The sequence below is a fragment of the Telmatherina bonti genome, assembly GCF_933228915.1.
Source record: "Telmatherina bonti genome assembly, chromosome: 8".
In the NCBI taxonomy this organism is placed as follows: Eukaryota; Metazoa; Chordata; class Actinopteri; order Atheriniformes; family Telmatherinidae; genus Telmatherina; species Telmatherina bonti.
The window spans coordinates 31,010,176-31,027,212 of record NC_136626.1 but is presented as its reverse complement, the minus strand read 5'-3'; the positions used below and the strand labels follow the sequence as shown (position 1 = coordinate 31,027,212).

At 41.3% G+C, this 17,037-nt stretch overlaps 1 protein-coding gene across 1 annotated transcript in view; it reads right to left on the bottom strand.

Moving 5' to 3' along the window:
* Nucleotides 1-17,037, bottom strand: part of scfd2 (sec1 family domain containing 2) — a gene marked incomplete at its 5' end in the record, with an annotated part of 132,307 nt that overhangs the window by 104,837 nt on the left and 10,433 nt on the right. The window contains 2 exons of the mRNA XM_079245402.1: nt 2,437-2,612; nt 10,780-10,907. Coding sequence (XP_079101528.1) covers nt 2,437-2,612; nt 10,780-10,907 — 304 coding nt within the window. The remainder of the gene's footprint in view (nt 1-2,436; nt 2,613-10,779; nt 10,908-17,037) is intronic.

Sequence of the window (17,037 nt, the reverse complement as noted above, 5' to 3'; positions counted from 1 at the left end):
AGTGAGTCTGTTGAGCGCCACCCCCTGTCCAGCGCTGAACACATCAGACTGGAGCTCGACCAAATCTGCTCAATCTGACCCATTCAGACTAAAAGCCAGTCGCGTGCCAGACAGCCAGAACCCCTGGTAGCGAAGATGGGAGGGGGGGGTTGTATGCGCATGCAGGGTGGCAGTGCCAGACAAAATGATATCCAACCGTCTCATACCAATCCTCAAGGTACAGAGGTAACAAATCCAGTTACCCCCAGTATCATGCTGACCACCTTTATATCATGTTATAACTAACATGTTACCAGTCAGAAACCACATCTGTGCACTTTTAGTAGTCTCCCTGCTGGAAGACCCTCAATGGATATAGTTCCTTTCAAGTTAAGGTTGCAGGTAATTTCCTAGCAGTTTTTAATCTGTTCTAGCATATCTAATAATTTTTATACTGATAAAGTTTTAGGATGGACGAGCTCTGAACTCATTAGCCCTTCGCCTCAGAGCTGTCCACTCCAGGCCTTAGTGTACCACTTAAATGGACCCAAATGAACTCAAACTTGTCCACCAGCGATGGAGCATCCAGCTCTGTTCAGTCATCCCCACAGCAGCCCTCACACATACTCAGGCTGAGCAAACACGTTCTGACCGCTCGGCGGGGGCTGCAAGGCATTTCCCCGCCATTTTGGAGCATAATTAACTTCTCTCCCTCCACGGCGAGCCAAAGCAACAACAACAAAAAAACCTCACGTGGAAATTAAACAAACAGAAGAGGCCAGAGAGGACTCGCAACTCATTTCCTTTAATACCTCAATAAAAACTCAGGGTCGTTTTGATTGCAAACACCAAATCTCCCAGCCCGATTTTCTGATTTGTTTCTTGAAGAATTTACTTTTGAAATGAGACCAAGTGTTTTTTTTTTTTTTCTTTTCTGAATAGTAGAAATAGAGCGATGCTAGATACCACTTTTATTATGGTCACCGTGACTTTCATAAGAAGGCAGTAATGTTTGTTCTCACAAGAGACTGAAAGTTAAAAAGAGCGGTGAGAAAGTTGGTGGGAATTATCCAGGTATGGTGGACGACCATGGGGGAGCGGATCAAAGTGAAGTCATAAAGTAAGTGGATACTGCAACTAAAAGCCCTGGAGTCTTCCTTCTGTTTAAGAAACGAGTGGTCCTAGTTGAGCAACAAGGTTTAAGAGGTTGTTTTCAAATTCCAATTTGGCATGGGCCATGGCTGAAGGCTTGCTTAAGTTTTCCATGATTTAGTTTAATAAATTCCTAAATACTCTGTTGTTGTCCTACTGCTTGTCTTACGGCTTCAGGAAAATAAAGAGGCTCAAAGAAAATAGCAAGGTAAAAATGAAGAGCAGGAGGAGGAAATGAGTGTTTAGTGTTAGTTAACTCTTAGTTTGGACTCTGCAAGGAGAGAAAGCGTACTGACCACTTGCTGAGGAGGTGAAATAAAAGGTGCATGACTGTGTGCACCCTGGCTCCATCTCATCCTCTCTATCTCAGTCCCCTCCATCAGACCTACCCTCTGACCTTGCAGAAGTCAAGCGCACATGTACATCGCCTCTGCCCTCCCCTGTGAAATAGCCCTCTTCCTCCTCCCCCCGACTCCAAAGCCCCCAAACATCACGATGGAATTGGCATATTTGCCGTGTTTACTGGATGCGAATGTTTTCCCTCCAAACAAAACTGACCTTTATGAGGTAGAGGGATGTGTGTTTCTGTTTCCCCCGTCGCTGTCAGCTTAGCACAACATTCTGGCCACCATCACACAAACCACCCACTTACCTGTGAGCACTGGAAAGAAAATATCGACTGATAGAAAAGATGTGAAATGGTTCATTCCAACAGGAATATCCAGTTTGCCCATTTAGTTCTATTATCATTCATTCATTCATTATCCTAACGGCTTAGTCTGATGAAGGGTTGCGGGGAAGCTGGAGCCTATCCCAGCAGTCTTTGGGCGAAAGGCAGGGTACTTCCTGGACAGCTCGCCAGTCCATCGCAGGGCCACAGAGAGACAAACAACCACTCACGCTCACACACACTCATATGGCCAATTTAGAGTAACCAATTAACCTAACATGCATGTATTTGGACAGTGGGAGGAAGCCGGAGTACCCGGAGAGAACCCACGCATACACAGGGAGCACCCGCAAACTCCACACAGAAAGGCCACTGTCCAAACCCCGCCCTAGCTAAGGATCGAACCAGCAACCATCTCGCTGTGAGGCCACAGTGCTAACCACCATGCCCCCCCATTTAGTTCGATTATTCAATCTATATTTCCCAGTATGCTAACAGTTCATTTCCTCCAGTAAAAAGTCTCAAAGAAGGCATCTGTCAATCACAGAAGGTGTTCCATTTGCAAGCGATGGATATTCTGCAGTTTTTACTGGCTGTGACACACATGGACATGTTTGTGGAAGACGAGTGCGCACCTGCAGCAGCAGCCTCTCGAAGGCCAGGCAGGCATCCCAGCGGGGAAGGCTTTGGTGGCGGATGGTCTGGGCCGTGGCCAGGCCCAGCTGAAGCACCCCGCAGTGACTCTCTAGCGCCCCCCAACTGGTCCGGAACAGCTTAATGTAGGAGCACAGCTGCTCTGGGGTCACACGGCCTGAAGGAAAACATTTTGGAGGCATTACAACAACTCATCAGACAATATCAGTCCTAAGTTAGGATATTTATACTGTGTAAAGCATAGACAGGAAACACTGTTCTTCACTGTTGGGACAATTATGTTTCGTGTTCCATCTGTGTGGCATTCCCCGTGTGGACGCTCTCTGTCACGGTTACTGTTCTCAGTTACACATGAGTCACTCGGTATATATTTGTGAGTGTGTGAGCTTTAGCATGTCTGCATATAGCTGAGGTGCAGCGACACTCACACATCCTGAGTGTGACAAAAAAGTGTAAATCTTCGGATTTCACTGATTATTTATAGAGTTGGCAGAGAGAGGCCAGGTTACTCCCAGTGTTTAGGATTCTCTGAATCTTTCCCAAAGACCCCCCCAAAAACAAAGATTTAGAGATGAGAAAAAAAAGCAATGCAAAGAGGTTGCTGGGGGTTAGGATGGACAGGGTGGCCCAGAGGAATGAGTGGGCTGTGTCAGGAGCTGGGACACAGAGGGCACACATGAACTCTCCATAAAGCCGACTTCTTCATGTTGATGTTCTGAACCAGCAACAGATGTGGGAGTATTTCCTGTTGGACTACATGGCCAGTGTTTTCTTTACTGGGGCCAAACACATGACTAGAAGAGAAACGGACAGGCAGAATTTAAGAAAAACGACAAGAGGAGAATGTTGCAGAATACCAAATATAAGATGCAATGACAGCAACACGCTATGCTAGACGGTATGAGAAAAATCTGCGGATGTGTGCCAGAATTTTTCAGATCAAACTTGGGCTAATCATCAAGGGAGGTCAGAAACTACAACTCATTTTAGCAAGAAAGCCAGCCAAGAAAAGCCAAGAGTATAAAAACTGAGTCATATTTCTTTTTGGAAAGTTTTTTTTTTCTTTATAAGAAAAAGCTTCATCCCAGACAGATTCAAGGACCTGAAAGGTTCTATTGAGAACATATCCAGCCGTAAAAATCCTGGCAGGATAAGTTAAGTTCCCTAAGCTTGATGTGCCAACCATAATTCAGCACAGAACCAGGAAATACATGCAAAGCGAGGACCGAGCACCAAGTTAAACCCTGAATAGACGACCAAGTATGGCACGGCGAAGGCCAAGTGTAATCAGGCTTCCCGGCTAAAGCAGACCAGATGAATGCGAGCGAGAAAATAGAAGACATTGGAGAAAAAAGAAAAAAAAAACACAGAAAAACAAAGTTAAGCCAAGAAAGCCACACAAAAGCCTGCTCTCCATTACACACTCAAACAATCCTGGCCGAGTCTTGGCTTATCTATGTCACTGAACTTCCCTCAAAATACTTCTTCGATTCCTCAGGCATGTTGTTGCCAGATGAAAAATGAATCTAAGGGCGATGATCTGTGAGCTGATCCCTCATTTCAAACTGCTTGTAGGAGAAATGCACACAGAAATATACTTTCATTCTTCAACTTTACTTTAAACCATGAATTTTTTTAGGAGTCTTAAACTTATATGTTTTATGTATTGGTCATATAAAATGCATTCATGAAAAATAGCTATTACAAATAAAGGCAATGACATTAACATTCGCGCTTTATTCAAAGGCACCACAAGCCTGATGTCTCAGGTATCCACATTTCTGCACCTATGTGAGAAAAGCACTTTAAAGTTCCTCTGGGTGCATTTATTGCAGGAACGGCTATAAAAACAAATTGCAATTTGGTTTTCATGCACAAAATGGACTGATGCAGTTCATGTGGGCCTGATATACTGAGGTGACAGCTGAGACGCAGCCATGATCAAAGTCTTCAGCAATGCAAGGGAAAAAAGGGCAAAAACAAACTGATTTAGTTGCTTTAACGGAAATTGACTTGCGCAGGGTTACACAGAGGCTAAGTGATGTTTGATGTCAGTGCAAAGCAGAGTGGCGACTCGCCTCAGCAGCTGGACAGCCTCACAAGTAATTCTACAAGCACAAGGGACATAGGAACACTGAGGGGTGCAGGAATGCTAAGACACTTCTTCATGCACTCCCAAAAGGAGGAATGTCCTGGAACTTTTATTTGTGGATCCACATTGGGGCCCCTCTCAAGACTTCTACTGGAAATCAGAGCGCATGCTGCACCTGGGCAACGACACCACAGCATAATTCAGGCCTTTTTTGACAGTTCCTTTACTGTCAAAAGGAGCTTTCATCTGCAATTCCTCCTCAGCAAAAATTGTTTTATGTTATTTCAGAATTAAGTCCTTGTGATGTGCCGACGACTTGTCCAGGTGTACCCTGCCTCCTCCCCAGTGATTGCTGGGACAGGCTACAGTTTCACTGTAACGTTAAAGCTGGGGTAGTAATGTTGGGGAGCTAGCCAGATTTGAAAGTGGCGCCCTGTCTTGGCTCCTCCCCCTCTGATTTTGCTCCTTGCATGATCCAAAGCTTTTTTATTCACAGCTTTTTCCACCAACAATGTTCTACCTTTCTCGGCTGTTTAGTGGGAAGAGGCTAATAAACCGAGCAAGGTCGGGGAAATCCTTCCTGCATTTTCTCAGCCGTGTTTGCCTTCAGAGTTTCTTCTTCACTACTTTGTATTTTCATCCTAACACGCTCTTTATATGCAGGGTGTGGCTATCAGGAGGGGGAGGAGGGGAGCTGGGAGAAGAAGCTTACAAAATATAAGAAATGAACAACTCTATTTCAGTCCAAAAGTTTGGATTGGTCAGAGTTTTTACAGATTTCCACTAAACTGAGGGGTCTAACTATATTTCTTATTGTTCATAATTACAAAATGTACAAACTGCTATCAGGAACCACTTCAGCCAGAGTTAATAAAAATGCCTCTGAGCAAGATTACCAACTAAAGCTTTAATTGGACTAAGCGGTTAAAAAAATTAATGAATGAATAAATGAATGCATCTGCTATGAAAAAAACTATACACATGTGGCTAAAATATGGCAGGGTCACAAAGTCAAAGAGGGTTTCCAACTCCTTTGTGTTTTATTACGAATGATTTAGCACATTTCATTAGCTTAAGGGTGCTTTGTTTTGCATAAACACAATAAGGCAAGAAGCCCACAACCATGTAAGGAGAAGCTAGCTAATGGCTAGCAGGGTGCACTTAATAGCTAATGTTGTTCTGGACTGAAAGGAAATGTTAGCATGCTAAGAAAAAAGGATAACCAACACTCATGCTAGCTCAAGCTAGCATGACCATAGGCATAATATATGTACGTCTATGAGCATGACTCAAAATAGTGTGCTAGCTGTAAACATGATATGCTTAATGGGATAATGTTGTTTCAAACTAAAAGTAAAAGTTAGCACGCTAACATATGATGAGAATAATACTGTGAGGTGCTATGTTTTTTAAATACAATGCTAACAATTAAGCTACTGATGTAGGATGAAATGTAGAGTGCAGCTAAACAGAAAAAGTAAAAATCAGGAAAAAGTAAAAATAAAATATTGAGTTCGGGTTATGTAAATGGGCTAAATTTAATGTCAATCTATTAAATGGAAATGGCAACTATGTTGATTCATAAAGGCACAGCAGTGTGATCAATTACCAGTATAAAAGGCTATTAATATGGAGACAAACTGTAATTAGCAATCTCTTCAGTTTCTAAATGATTGTTTGTTTTGATAAATTATTAAACTGCATTCACTGACAAAAAACATAAAATGTTTAATAATACATTCAAGTTAGGACTTAAGTGTTTGTTGTTGTTTTTCTTTAAGTAACAGTTATCTTAAATTAGCCTTACTGTTTTTCCTTATCAATCCATGTACATCTCTCCTTAAAGACAAAGCACAAACAACCTGACAGAGAGTTTAAACTCAACACTTTTGGCAGCTTCAGGGCTTACTGGAACATTTTACTGGAAATATCTTTCTTTTTGGGAGAAAACTTAAAGCTCCATGAGGTCAAATAGGGAGTGTAAGTGCACAGCCATTTTCAGGTCTGACTTAAAAGACTGCACAAGATCAAAATTTGAATTTTGGGTGGGTCACTTTAGGATTTCAAAGATTTACTGAACTCTCAAGTTTTTCATTTGGGAGTGGTTCCATTTGGGGTGTGACCTTGTTTTTAACTACTGACTGAGCCCAAGATCCTCGGTACTCTGGAAATCTTTTTCATACCAGGTGTTTGCTTCAGTCATCGGCTCTATTCTTGCTCATCTTTATTTCCTTGCCCAAGAAATGATGCAGCCACAGTCATATTTTGATGTAAGAATAGATGTTTGAGGGATGCTCGGGGACTGGTTTCTCCACATGCACTGTTGGGATTAATGACTACACAGTTTCATATTTAATCATGAGTCATTTAGATGTATTTTGGGGAACTAAGGAAGATGTCATGTGTCTTTTAGTGAAGAGAAGTAATCCTTCAGTAAAGTTCCACTATTAAATGGTCCAAAGAAAGCAGGGTCTTTGTTTAAACCATGACCTTTCATTTTGACCAACCAGTCAGATCCAGGAATTGTGCTGGTGGTTCCAAACTTATCCCATTTTAGAACAACGAAGGCACAATATTTTTTAACTGTTAATGCTACACCTTTGTTGTATTCTTACCAAAATGTACGCTTTGACACAACCTTTTGGTACAGATGTTATTATTCTGAAAGCAGCAGCTGGAGACAGGCAGAACATGTCTCCATTAGCTCCAGCAAACCCAGTTAGGCAGGAGTGGTCTCACTCAGGCTGCACAAGTATTTGTAAGACCACTGATAGAATACCACTGACCTTTTTTGACACTTCTTTATTTCTGTTTCTGAGCAGAAAATCTAATGGTTAAGAACACACAGAACACCCTTCCTCCAGTTTTCTAACTGAGAAGGTGAGTCATGCTTTCATCTCGCTGAGACTTGACGTCAGTGAGTCTTTGTGTAGGTTTGAGTCAGTCTGCTGTCTCACCTGTAACTTGCTCAGAATGCAGCTGCTCGACTCTTAACATGCCTCACCAAACATGATCATGAGGTGATTTTAGTTGCTTTTGCACTAGTTCCCAGTTCATTTGAGAGTGGATTTTAAGGATTTTATTTTTCATTTGTAACACGCTTGACAGGTCAGCCGGCTGAGCTGTACGAACTACATTTACATTTTTAAAAAAAAACAACAAAAAAAACACAAACAAACTAGAAGCACTCAGAGTGCAATCCCTCACCTGAAAAACACCCGAGAGGACCATTAGCCCACCCAGTTACCATGAACATGCCAACATCTTTATCTATATTTCAAGTTAATATCACCATCTGTCTCCATCACCTGGATAGATTACTTCCACGACCCTAGAAACATGCTCTAATACACAGAGATAAAGCAAATGGCTAGAATAATGTAGAAGTTATTAAAAAAAATTCACATTTTCTCTAATGGATGCAGTCTGGGTTAGCTGTAAGAGTATTTAACATCTACCATGTCATTTTGTATTTTTTATTTTAATATCATTATTATTATTATTACTATTTGGCTAATAATTCCGGGAATTATCTGTTGAGTTAGAAGCTGTAATAGCAAAATCATCCCAATACTAAAGAATCCTTTAAAAAAATTCCTGGAAATATTAGGTGATCTGGACCACCCACATAATCACATTTCTTAAAAATGTAATCAAAGTCCATCTATGGCATATTTAGTCATGTTGCTAACAGACTGGACAGACAGACGTCACTGAACATTGCTGCCTCACTGGACGTGTTTAGAAAACAAAACTACTTTTAGAACGTAAATAGTACGAAACAAATCAAAAGTGCTGAGACAAATCTAGAATACGTAAAACACAAACACAAAAATCCAAACAAATGAGTAAAGAGACATGACCGGCGTCATGAAGGACTGAACAATGTTTTGGCTTTTTGCAGTCGTCTTAAGCCGGTTTACACCTCTTTGTTCTTCATGCAGACTTATTAAACCTGTTCTGTGCAGTTCTTCCTTTTCCTTCCTGCATGTAGCTGATCATTTGAACTACAGAGAAGGTCATCACCGCGTCACTTCTGGTATTTAGGACATTTACTTTCTATTAAGAGCCGCCTCTTGTTCCTTTGCTAGGCAACTGTTTTTGCGTTTTAACTCTTGTAGATTTGTTTGGTCTTTTTGTTTCCTACAATCTAAATTTCTTTTCACATTTGCAAATGTATTTTTTGTGAAATACACATTTGTTTTGAAAATACAAATGGGTTTTCTGAAGGAATTTTGCTTTCAAACTTGTCAATGTGATTTGTAAAATGTAAATGAGTGTTTCGCTTCTCAGCCATTGTTTCCAACCTTTTAAGTGGAACCACTCTTTCCAGAGCTCTGACATCCACTGGTCAGAAGTATGACTGACCTGAGAGCCAGGTTTTAACAAAGACTTGACATGTTTTTCTGTGGAACTGCCTTCCCTTTTACATCAATATCTTTTTAAATTGTGCAACACTTTGAACGCTAATAAATAAACTTGACTTAGCCTCCATGGTTTTTCATCACTGATTGTTTTCCTCATATTTAATTCTCCTTTACACTCCATTTAATATAAAATAGACCTTTCAGCTAGACAAAGTTTAAATGATTAAAAATGTTTATCAATAAATGAAGAACCTTTTAGACTGAAACTTTCTGCACATAGTAAACTGAAACCAGTGACAATACATTCATTCCCATCACCGTCTCTCAGCCATTTCTCCAGATGATTACAATCGTTAATCTGCCTGAAACTGGCTCATCCGTGCTGTTGAAAGCTCATCCTGCACCACAGGAAGAAAGGCACTGTCAACACATCTCATTTACACTCCAGTATCAGGTCGCACTGTAAGAACACAAACTGTGCAATCGTGACACACACATATGCATGCATGCATACATACACACGCACAGACGCGTGTTTATGGACAAGGAAACCGAAGCCGTCAAACTAATTCCCCGTTAAAAGCAAAAACATTTAAAATAAACAGTGGACCGCCTCATACTGTACATGTCCACATACACACACACACACACACACATAAACACACACAAAGCGAGTTTCATCATCCCTTTGTGTTATGAGAACTCAAGCTCTGAGAAATGGATTATTTTCTCTGCCTCTCTCTGGATGATCTTATCCTGTTGAGAAGCCAAGTTGGGTCTGGGAGTGTGTGAGAACGGCGGGCCTGTTGTCCACTGATACGCTGCTTTCTGTACTGATGAACAAAAACCTACCAGAGTGAGGACGCGCTCCGATGTGACAGAAGAACTTCTTGTCTCTCTGGTCCTCTGCCAGTAGGGTGCAGATGTTCAGTGTGTGAGGGGTGTCTTACAGTACCCGCTTCTCTCCTTGCTTTTTTCCCCATTTTCTTTCTCTCCCAACGAGTGTTACTCAGAGGACAGGAGCTGCTTTTAAGCCACACCTATATTAAATCTTCCTTTAACCATCAAAACTTCATCTAAATGAATCCAGAAGCGAGCTGCCATCGAGGACCAGAAGATCTTCAGGTGTTTTTAAATCACAAATGACGAGATAGAAACTACAATGCAAAGATTTAAATGCATGACAGCTTGGGTGTGTGCTTCTACCAGAGTGTGTGACCTCCAACACATTACAACCTGCCTGCAACGAGAGGACCGTCTTTACTTTACAGATTATAGGAGCTGAGGGACCACACCACCCCTCCCTTGAAAAACTCCCCTCTCTGCCAGATGTTAACCTGCATATTACGCCTGTATGCAAGTGTGTACTACACCCATTAGGTCTGTGAGTAAGAGGGCAGCATAAAGGTGAGCGTGCACGAGGGCAGCGCAGACTAGTGCGTGTGACAGCTGGATTTTTTTTGCGTGCCTTCACATATTTTTATCCCTCGCTGCTTCGGCCCCCTTTTGCTTCATTAACGAACAACAAAACGTTTTGGGGGGGGGGGGGGGGGGGGGGGGGGAGGGGAGGAGGAGAAAGCAGCGTGTGTGTAAGGGGGGGGAGCGTGTGTGTTTGTGCGAGTGTGTGTCACGCAGCCAACATGTGGTTCAGATTTCCTCTGTGGCCACATGGGCAAATATCTGGCGATGCGGAGAGGCTGGATGCCAGTAGGAGGCGCTGTTGTCCCGCTCCAACACGCTGCAACACCAACGCATGCTTCTCCTCAGGCAGAGAAACGTCTGCATGCGATGCAGTCATGTTTGGCTTTAATCTTCAGTGTATTGAATGAATTTGCTTTATGCTTTATGCATCTGTGGCGTCTTACCCATACTCATCTTCACTGGCAGCTTCTCCTTGCTGGCTGCCTCCACCAGGTGCCGACGAACCTCCATCACCCCGTCTTTATGTTTACCGGTCAGCATCACCTCCCACAATGACCTTGCTGCCGCTGGCCTGAAGGGTAGAATGATCAAAGAGGTGAGTTTGGTCCCTAAGAGGAAATAAAAGAAAAAAAAAAAATTGTAGAGGTTGATATTTAGTACAAACAGCCTGAGCAACTGTTGCTTTTCCTGTTTGTTTATTCAGATTACACAAACCTCTGAGTACAAACATGAAAGGACAGCACGGATGTGACTGAACGCTTGTTTCGCTGATAGAGTGTGGCAGCTCGGAGAGGAGACTGAAGACTCCCCGGTGGGACACCTCACAGGAAAAAGGGGAAATTAGCAGAGGGAACATTAGGAATGTTCTGAATCCACCTAAAACGTGTGTGTGTGTGTGCCAACATTCCTCAGGACACTGCTGTCTGTACATCAGAGCCTGCAGACTGAGGCTCTTCGAGGTACCATCGTAGGGGCACATCTCAGTCCCTCATCTCATTATTTGCTAGGTTACAAAATGCACTGATCCACATCTCTAATGGGAGAGTGCCGACAAGGCTCGTGTGTTAGACTATTACCATCTGCTGCCAGCAGAAACAGCTTCAAGTGCAGAAGAATCAAATGTGGTAAGAAACAGCTTCATCGTCATTAAAAATGGCAGATAATGGCAGTTTTTGTAGAAAGTGCCCTCTGGATCAGACTTCAAGCTTCATACAGATTTTATGTCTCGTCTTAATTGGTCTCCTTTCATAATTATTTCTCTATTAAAAGACACTTGTAGTTTAGTGATTGGTTAAAAGGGCAAACAAAGCTCAAATCCCTGACGTTGCTTTCTGACTGCTAGACAGACAAGTGGACATGACGTCTGCGCTCCAACGAGGGAAAAGAGACAAAAGAAGTAAAAGACAGAAAGAGAGAGGGGGCAGTTAGGAGGGATGTCTTTGACAAATTCACTGTTTTTCTTTTCTTTCTTGTCTTTTTTTTTTTTTTTTTTTTAAGCATTTTTCTTCTCTCGCCTTTTCTCCTTTCTAACTGCTGCCATGTGTTTAATATCAGATGTAATCTGTTCCAGACCTTGGGCTGGAGCTAGCTGGGGAGGAGTGGGGCTCATACTGGGACGCCCGCCATCTTCACACTAGACACTAAGACCTGCTGCAATCCCAACGCAGGACGAGTTTGGTTTTACCTTAAGATTGATGTCTGTTAACAAGAAAATAAATCCGGTTTTTAATGAGTGTTTGCTCAGGTTATGAATAAACCCTAAAAACGAAGCGAAATCCAGCAAATGGTCAAGAGCAATGACTGGGGGCCATTTCAGGAAAACGCCTCTATATCTTCTAGAAAAACACCTCCCATACAGCTGATGATGTATTAAAATGATTACAATTACACAACTCATGAATCCCACATGCTTGCAAGGGCTGAAATACCAGTATTGTGACTTGACCGGGCCACATGCAAGCAGCACCGAGTGGGTTCGTGTCTGAGGACGCCGATACATGTATTTCTCTGTGTTTGCACGCCGCCTTGCATATCTGTCTGTGTTCTGGGAAGCTGGAGGGGGGTTTCAGAAAAGTGTGGATGAAATATGGTTCTCATTTGGCTTTTTGCCCACCCAACCCCCCTTTTCCTTCTCCAACCCCAATCCCTTGTTGCCTTCTCTGGTCCATTTGGTCAGACAAAGGTGGGGGTGTGAGCTGGGTTTATATTGGCAGGGTGTGAGACAGGCTCCATAACCAGCCAGAAACCTTGTTGAGTAACAACTCTACTATGGAACAGGGGCGGGTGGGCGGTGTGGGAATCTGGGGTGTGTGTGTGTGTGTGTGCTCGGTTATCTGCGTGGTTGAGTGTGGAGAGCAGAGTGGGCCTCATTAATGAGACAAAAAGAGTGAAAAAAACAAAACTGGTCTAATGCAAACTGAAGGGGGCACTCTTGCACTTGACTTGCGCTCACCATGGTGGACGTCTTCTCTGGTTTGCTATGGCGTGCTGAGCGGGTGTGTTTGGAGAGAGTAGACAAACTAAAGCTCACTAATGAGTGACAACCATTAAAAGGCAGTTAAGAATCAAAAGTAAGAGTTTAAAAAGGACAATGTGTTTACTACGCTAACAAATGAACACATGTGTGCTTATTAAGTGCCACCTACCAGGTTGAGATCATTAGGGGCTTGGAGTGAGAAGTGGGGGAGAGTGGGGGGGGGGGGGATGCGGGGGGGAGAGCGGGGCAGTATTCCTGGAAGTGGATGAGGCAGAAGAAAAAAATGGCTAAAAATTTTTTGACTCATGATTTCTTCAATTTACTCCCCATCCTGAAGCCCCTTCAAAACCCCTTCAAGTTTATTTATTCAATATGAGTCTGTCTTCCACACAGAGTAAGTTTGCACTGTAGCGATCTGTGTTCATGACATGATTCAGCAGTGAGTCATTCGGCTTACGCATACAACCTGTGAATGGTCACTTCGCCCAGTTGGCTTAGATTAGGTTAAGAAGTTGAAATATTTCTGTAGTTTGTAGACCGATATACAAGCTGCTGCTTCTCTCACAACATGTGAACGATGTCAATAATGTGAATGAAATGTAGCAGGTAATTCTCAGTACATTAATACAAGCAAAATAACTGTCTTGTTTCATGGAAGTATCCTTATAACTCCTCATAAGTCAATCAAAACATTGTTCTAATATTTCCTTTTAAGTATTTTCATCCTGAAAAGGTAACTTCAGGATGTGTACATTAGATTACATGTGAAAAACCGTGATCAGTTTCAGTGGAGGAAAGAATTTGTGAAAGGTTTCAGGGCCACAAATAAAAATAAATTTTATTTGTGGCCCTTTCCTGTAAAAGGAAAGGACCACATTATGTCTTTCCTGTAAAAGAAAGACATAAAAATGGCTGACGCTAAAACAATGCCATCGTTACTAAATCTATTAAGAAGTTAAACATAATATCTGAGTTGATTTGGTAAACATAACTAACAAAAAACAGTAGAAAAATAATATCTCAGTCTTTAAAGTCAGAGTTAAAGTTATCTAAAGATGAAGGTGTAAACATGTTATGCATGGTACACAACAGTGTTAAACAGTTTTTCCAATGATTTTCTCATGAAGGATTTTCATTGGTTGTCTGAAAAAGCTCCATGATGCAGAGGAGAGGAGTGAGCATGAAGGCAAGTAAAGTGTGACCCTACTCCTGGCAATGAGATGTGAAAGATAAGCCTACCACAATGCACCACACAAACCAATGTTAGCTAGTCATGTAAGTGACGGTTGGGGATGCATCTTGCCTTGAAGTTTGGGCTGCTTACTTAAAAAACTTGGGTTCATTTTGCAAAGACGAAGGCAGCTCTGCAAACATCTGCAGCACGGCAGATGTTTAGAAAGCTGCACACCACCAGTTCAGACCATTTGATTTATAATGTGTGGACTGAGGGGCCAACTAATGGACCTCTTACTGAAGATGTTAGAGAAGTGGAGATTTATAAGAGTACCGTATCGTCAATAACTTACATCAAGTAAGCCGAGATTACTGGGTAACTTACTTTCAGTTTCAGGAACAACTGAAGGAAGATGGATTTAATGTAATGTTGAGGATCACCACCAACAAACAGCACCTTTTTTACCTAATGGTTTTTTAAACTTTTACCAGATATCACTGGGATTAACAGACTTGCCAGGCTTAACAATAGGGCTGTGATGATATGCTTTTGTCCCGATTCGATTCGATTTTTGGGTGCCGATTCGATTTTAATTCTCACAATTCTTTGATATTGATGACTTTTGTAGATTAAAAACAAAATAAATGTATAAAACTTTTTTTTTCATTTTTCTTGATTTCAATTGGGAAAAAACAATACAGTAGCCAGACCATCATTCTGCTGCTATAATGCCCAAAAAGACCAGTAAAGGATCAATAAAAACAATAAAAATTATTTTCATTTATTTGAAAAGAAAAAAAAAAAAAAAAAGGATTCTTTTGCCAAAAAATCGATTTTAAAATTGTGAAGCAAAAAAATCCCGATTTTCAATTTTTCAATTCGATTTTCCCACCACTACTTAACAACCAATGTCATTACTTTGTCCATAACTGAAAGGTGATCAAAATATTTAATATGTGTCGCCTGCAGTTTTTAAATTTCACCTCTGAGCACTTTGATCAGGAAAAAAGAAAACCAACAAGAAAGACAACAACAAACAAATATTAAATATTTAATCTAACAAAACTTGCACAATTCAAACAATCTGTTTTCATGACTGATGAATCAAAGTCTGCCGTTGTCACACTTTTATTTTTCAGTCTCAAACACAGCAACAGCTTAATTAGGATTTATAATGTTAAAATGTTATTTTGAGACTTATTGATTAAACTATCGATAAGTTTAATCCTCCTTTTTACGGCAGTACAAATGATTTTTCTCATGATTATTTAGTCATTCAATCCTTTATGTTATCAAATCATCTATTTTCCTCTACTTGTGAAAAGTAATCTTGGCTATGCGGCTAATAAAACTCATCAGTATTTGGGTCAAAAGGTGAATATTTGAAGGACGAACTTCCACTAACTGAGGTGGTAAGGGACTGTATCTGCACATATCTATAAGAGTTACACACTGAATTAATTTTGTATAAAGCCAGTGATGTACCAAGGAGATCAGGTGACTTCATAACAGTCGTGGAGAGTTAAGGATCACCATCGACATCCGCCTTATTTTTTTACCTGAAGGTTTAACCAGAGACAGCTGGAATTAACAGATCCACTGCTGTGACTGCTGCACCAGATGAATCCTCAGCAGGACATGCTCTCCATAAAAATCCAACTTGTATAATTCTGTTAACTTTGTTCATTACAGCCTATTTCTCTCCATGTAGCTGAACAATGTTGGTGCTGTACAGATGAAACCTTACTGACCTGACAGCTGCCCAGATTGCTAATGCTTACTTTATTTCATTCATTTTAGCTGAACAAATCCCCCCTCAGCTTACCATCCCGGAACAGTCAGCTTTGGCTACTGGGCAAGTAAAACATACCAGTCCCTTGCTGGAAGGGCGAGTAGGTGAAGTAGCTTAATTTCAAGACCGACTATGCAGCCTAATACTGCATTAGTGTGACCAATCAGCTTAGCCTATTGGTGAGTTAATTTATGGAGGGTATTTAACAAGGAAAAAAAAACTGTTGGTTTCCTGTAAACATCTTCATGGAGCACAGAACAGATCATGAGAGAGAAAGGGAGGACGGTGGAGCAAAACCAGACCTGGCCTTGAGTGTCTGTGTGTTCTGGCAAGAGGGACAAATGACCCAAGGAGTTTGTGCAGCGAAGAGGAAGGAGAGGAGTTCTGCAGAACGTGAGGAAGCAAACGTAGAGGTGCATCAAAAAAGGAGATCATAAGGCCCAGTTTCCATTCGCTGAGGGGGAAGTTCGGTGGATACAATAATTTACTCTTTTATTTTCTAAATATGACCATTTAGGCAAAATATTTTCACAAATACATGTATTTTTTTATTTATACATTTCAAACTGTTTGCAGGTTTTCGAGAGTACAGCGGCTTACGCAAGAATCCTGCGGCTTCAAAGTAAGCTGATGCAAGTTCGATAAATATCCTCAAGGGATGTTGTCCCAGTGTGGGGTGCTCTGGCACTTGAGTGCTAAAAGGAAAAAGAAGAAAACAAAACAAAGAAAACTGTAGATGTGTGATCATAAAGGAGTGATTTTACCAGACATTTGTAGTCTGCTCCCCATCTCTGATGCTTGCACCACAGGTGCTTTAAATTTCCTGCACAATACCAGGTAAAGCCCCCGAAAAATTCAGTGTGATGGTGTTAAATATATTAAGTAACACTTACTAAGAAAGCGTTCAAATTACTGGTCTATATCCATCTTTAACCCATAAGAACCCAGTGTGACATATACGACGCATAGTGTCTGAGACATCGGTCATCACTTTATGATACAATCATTGCTCAGAATCCTTCTGAAGACAAGCTGATTCTTGTCTTCTGCTCCTTAATAGACACCAGAAAGCAGACGACTACAGTATGATAATTTTTTTTACATATCACATGGTTATAAAGGATAAATATCCCTAAAAAAATGTGGTACTTTTTTATTTTACATTTTTCTTAAAGGAGTAAATAAAGATGTCAAATTAAAAAATATTGACGTATCTTAACATTTTTTCATGGGTTGTGTCTTTATGGGTTTAAATGCTT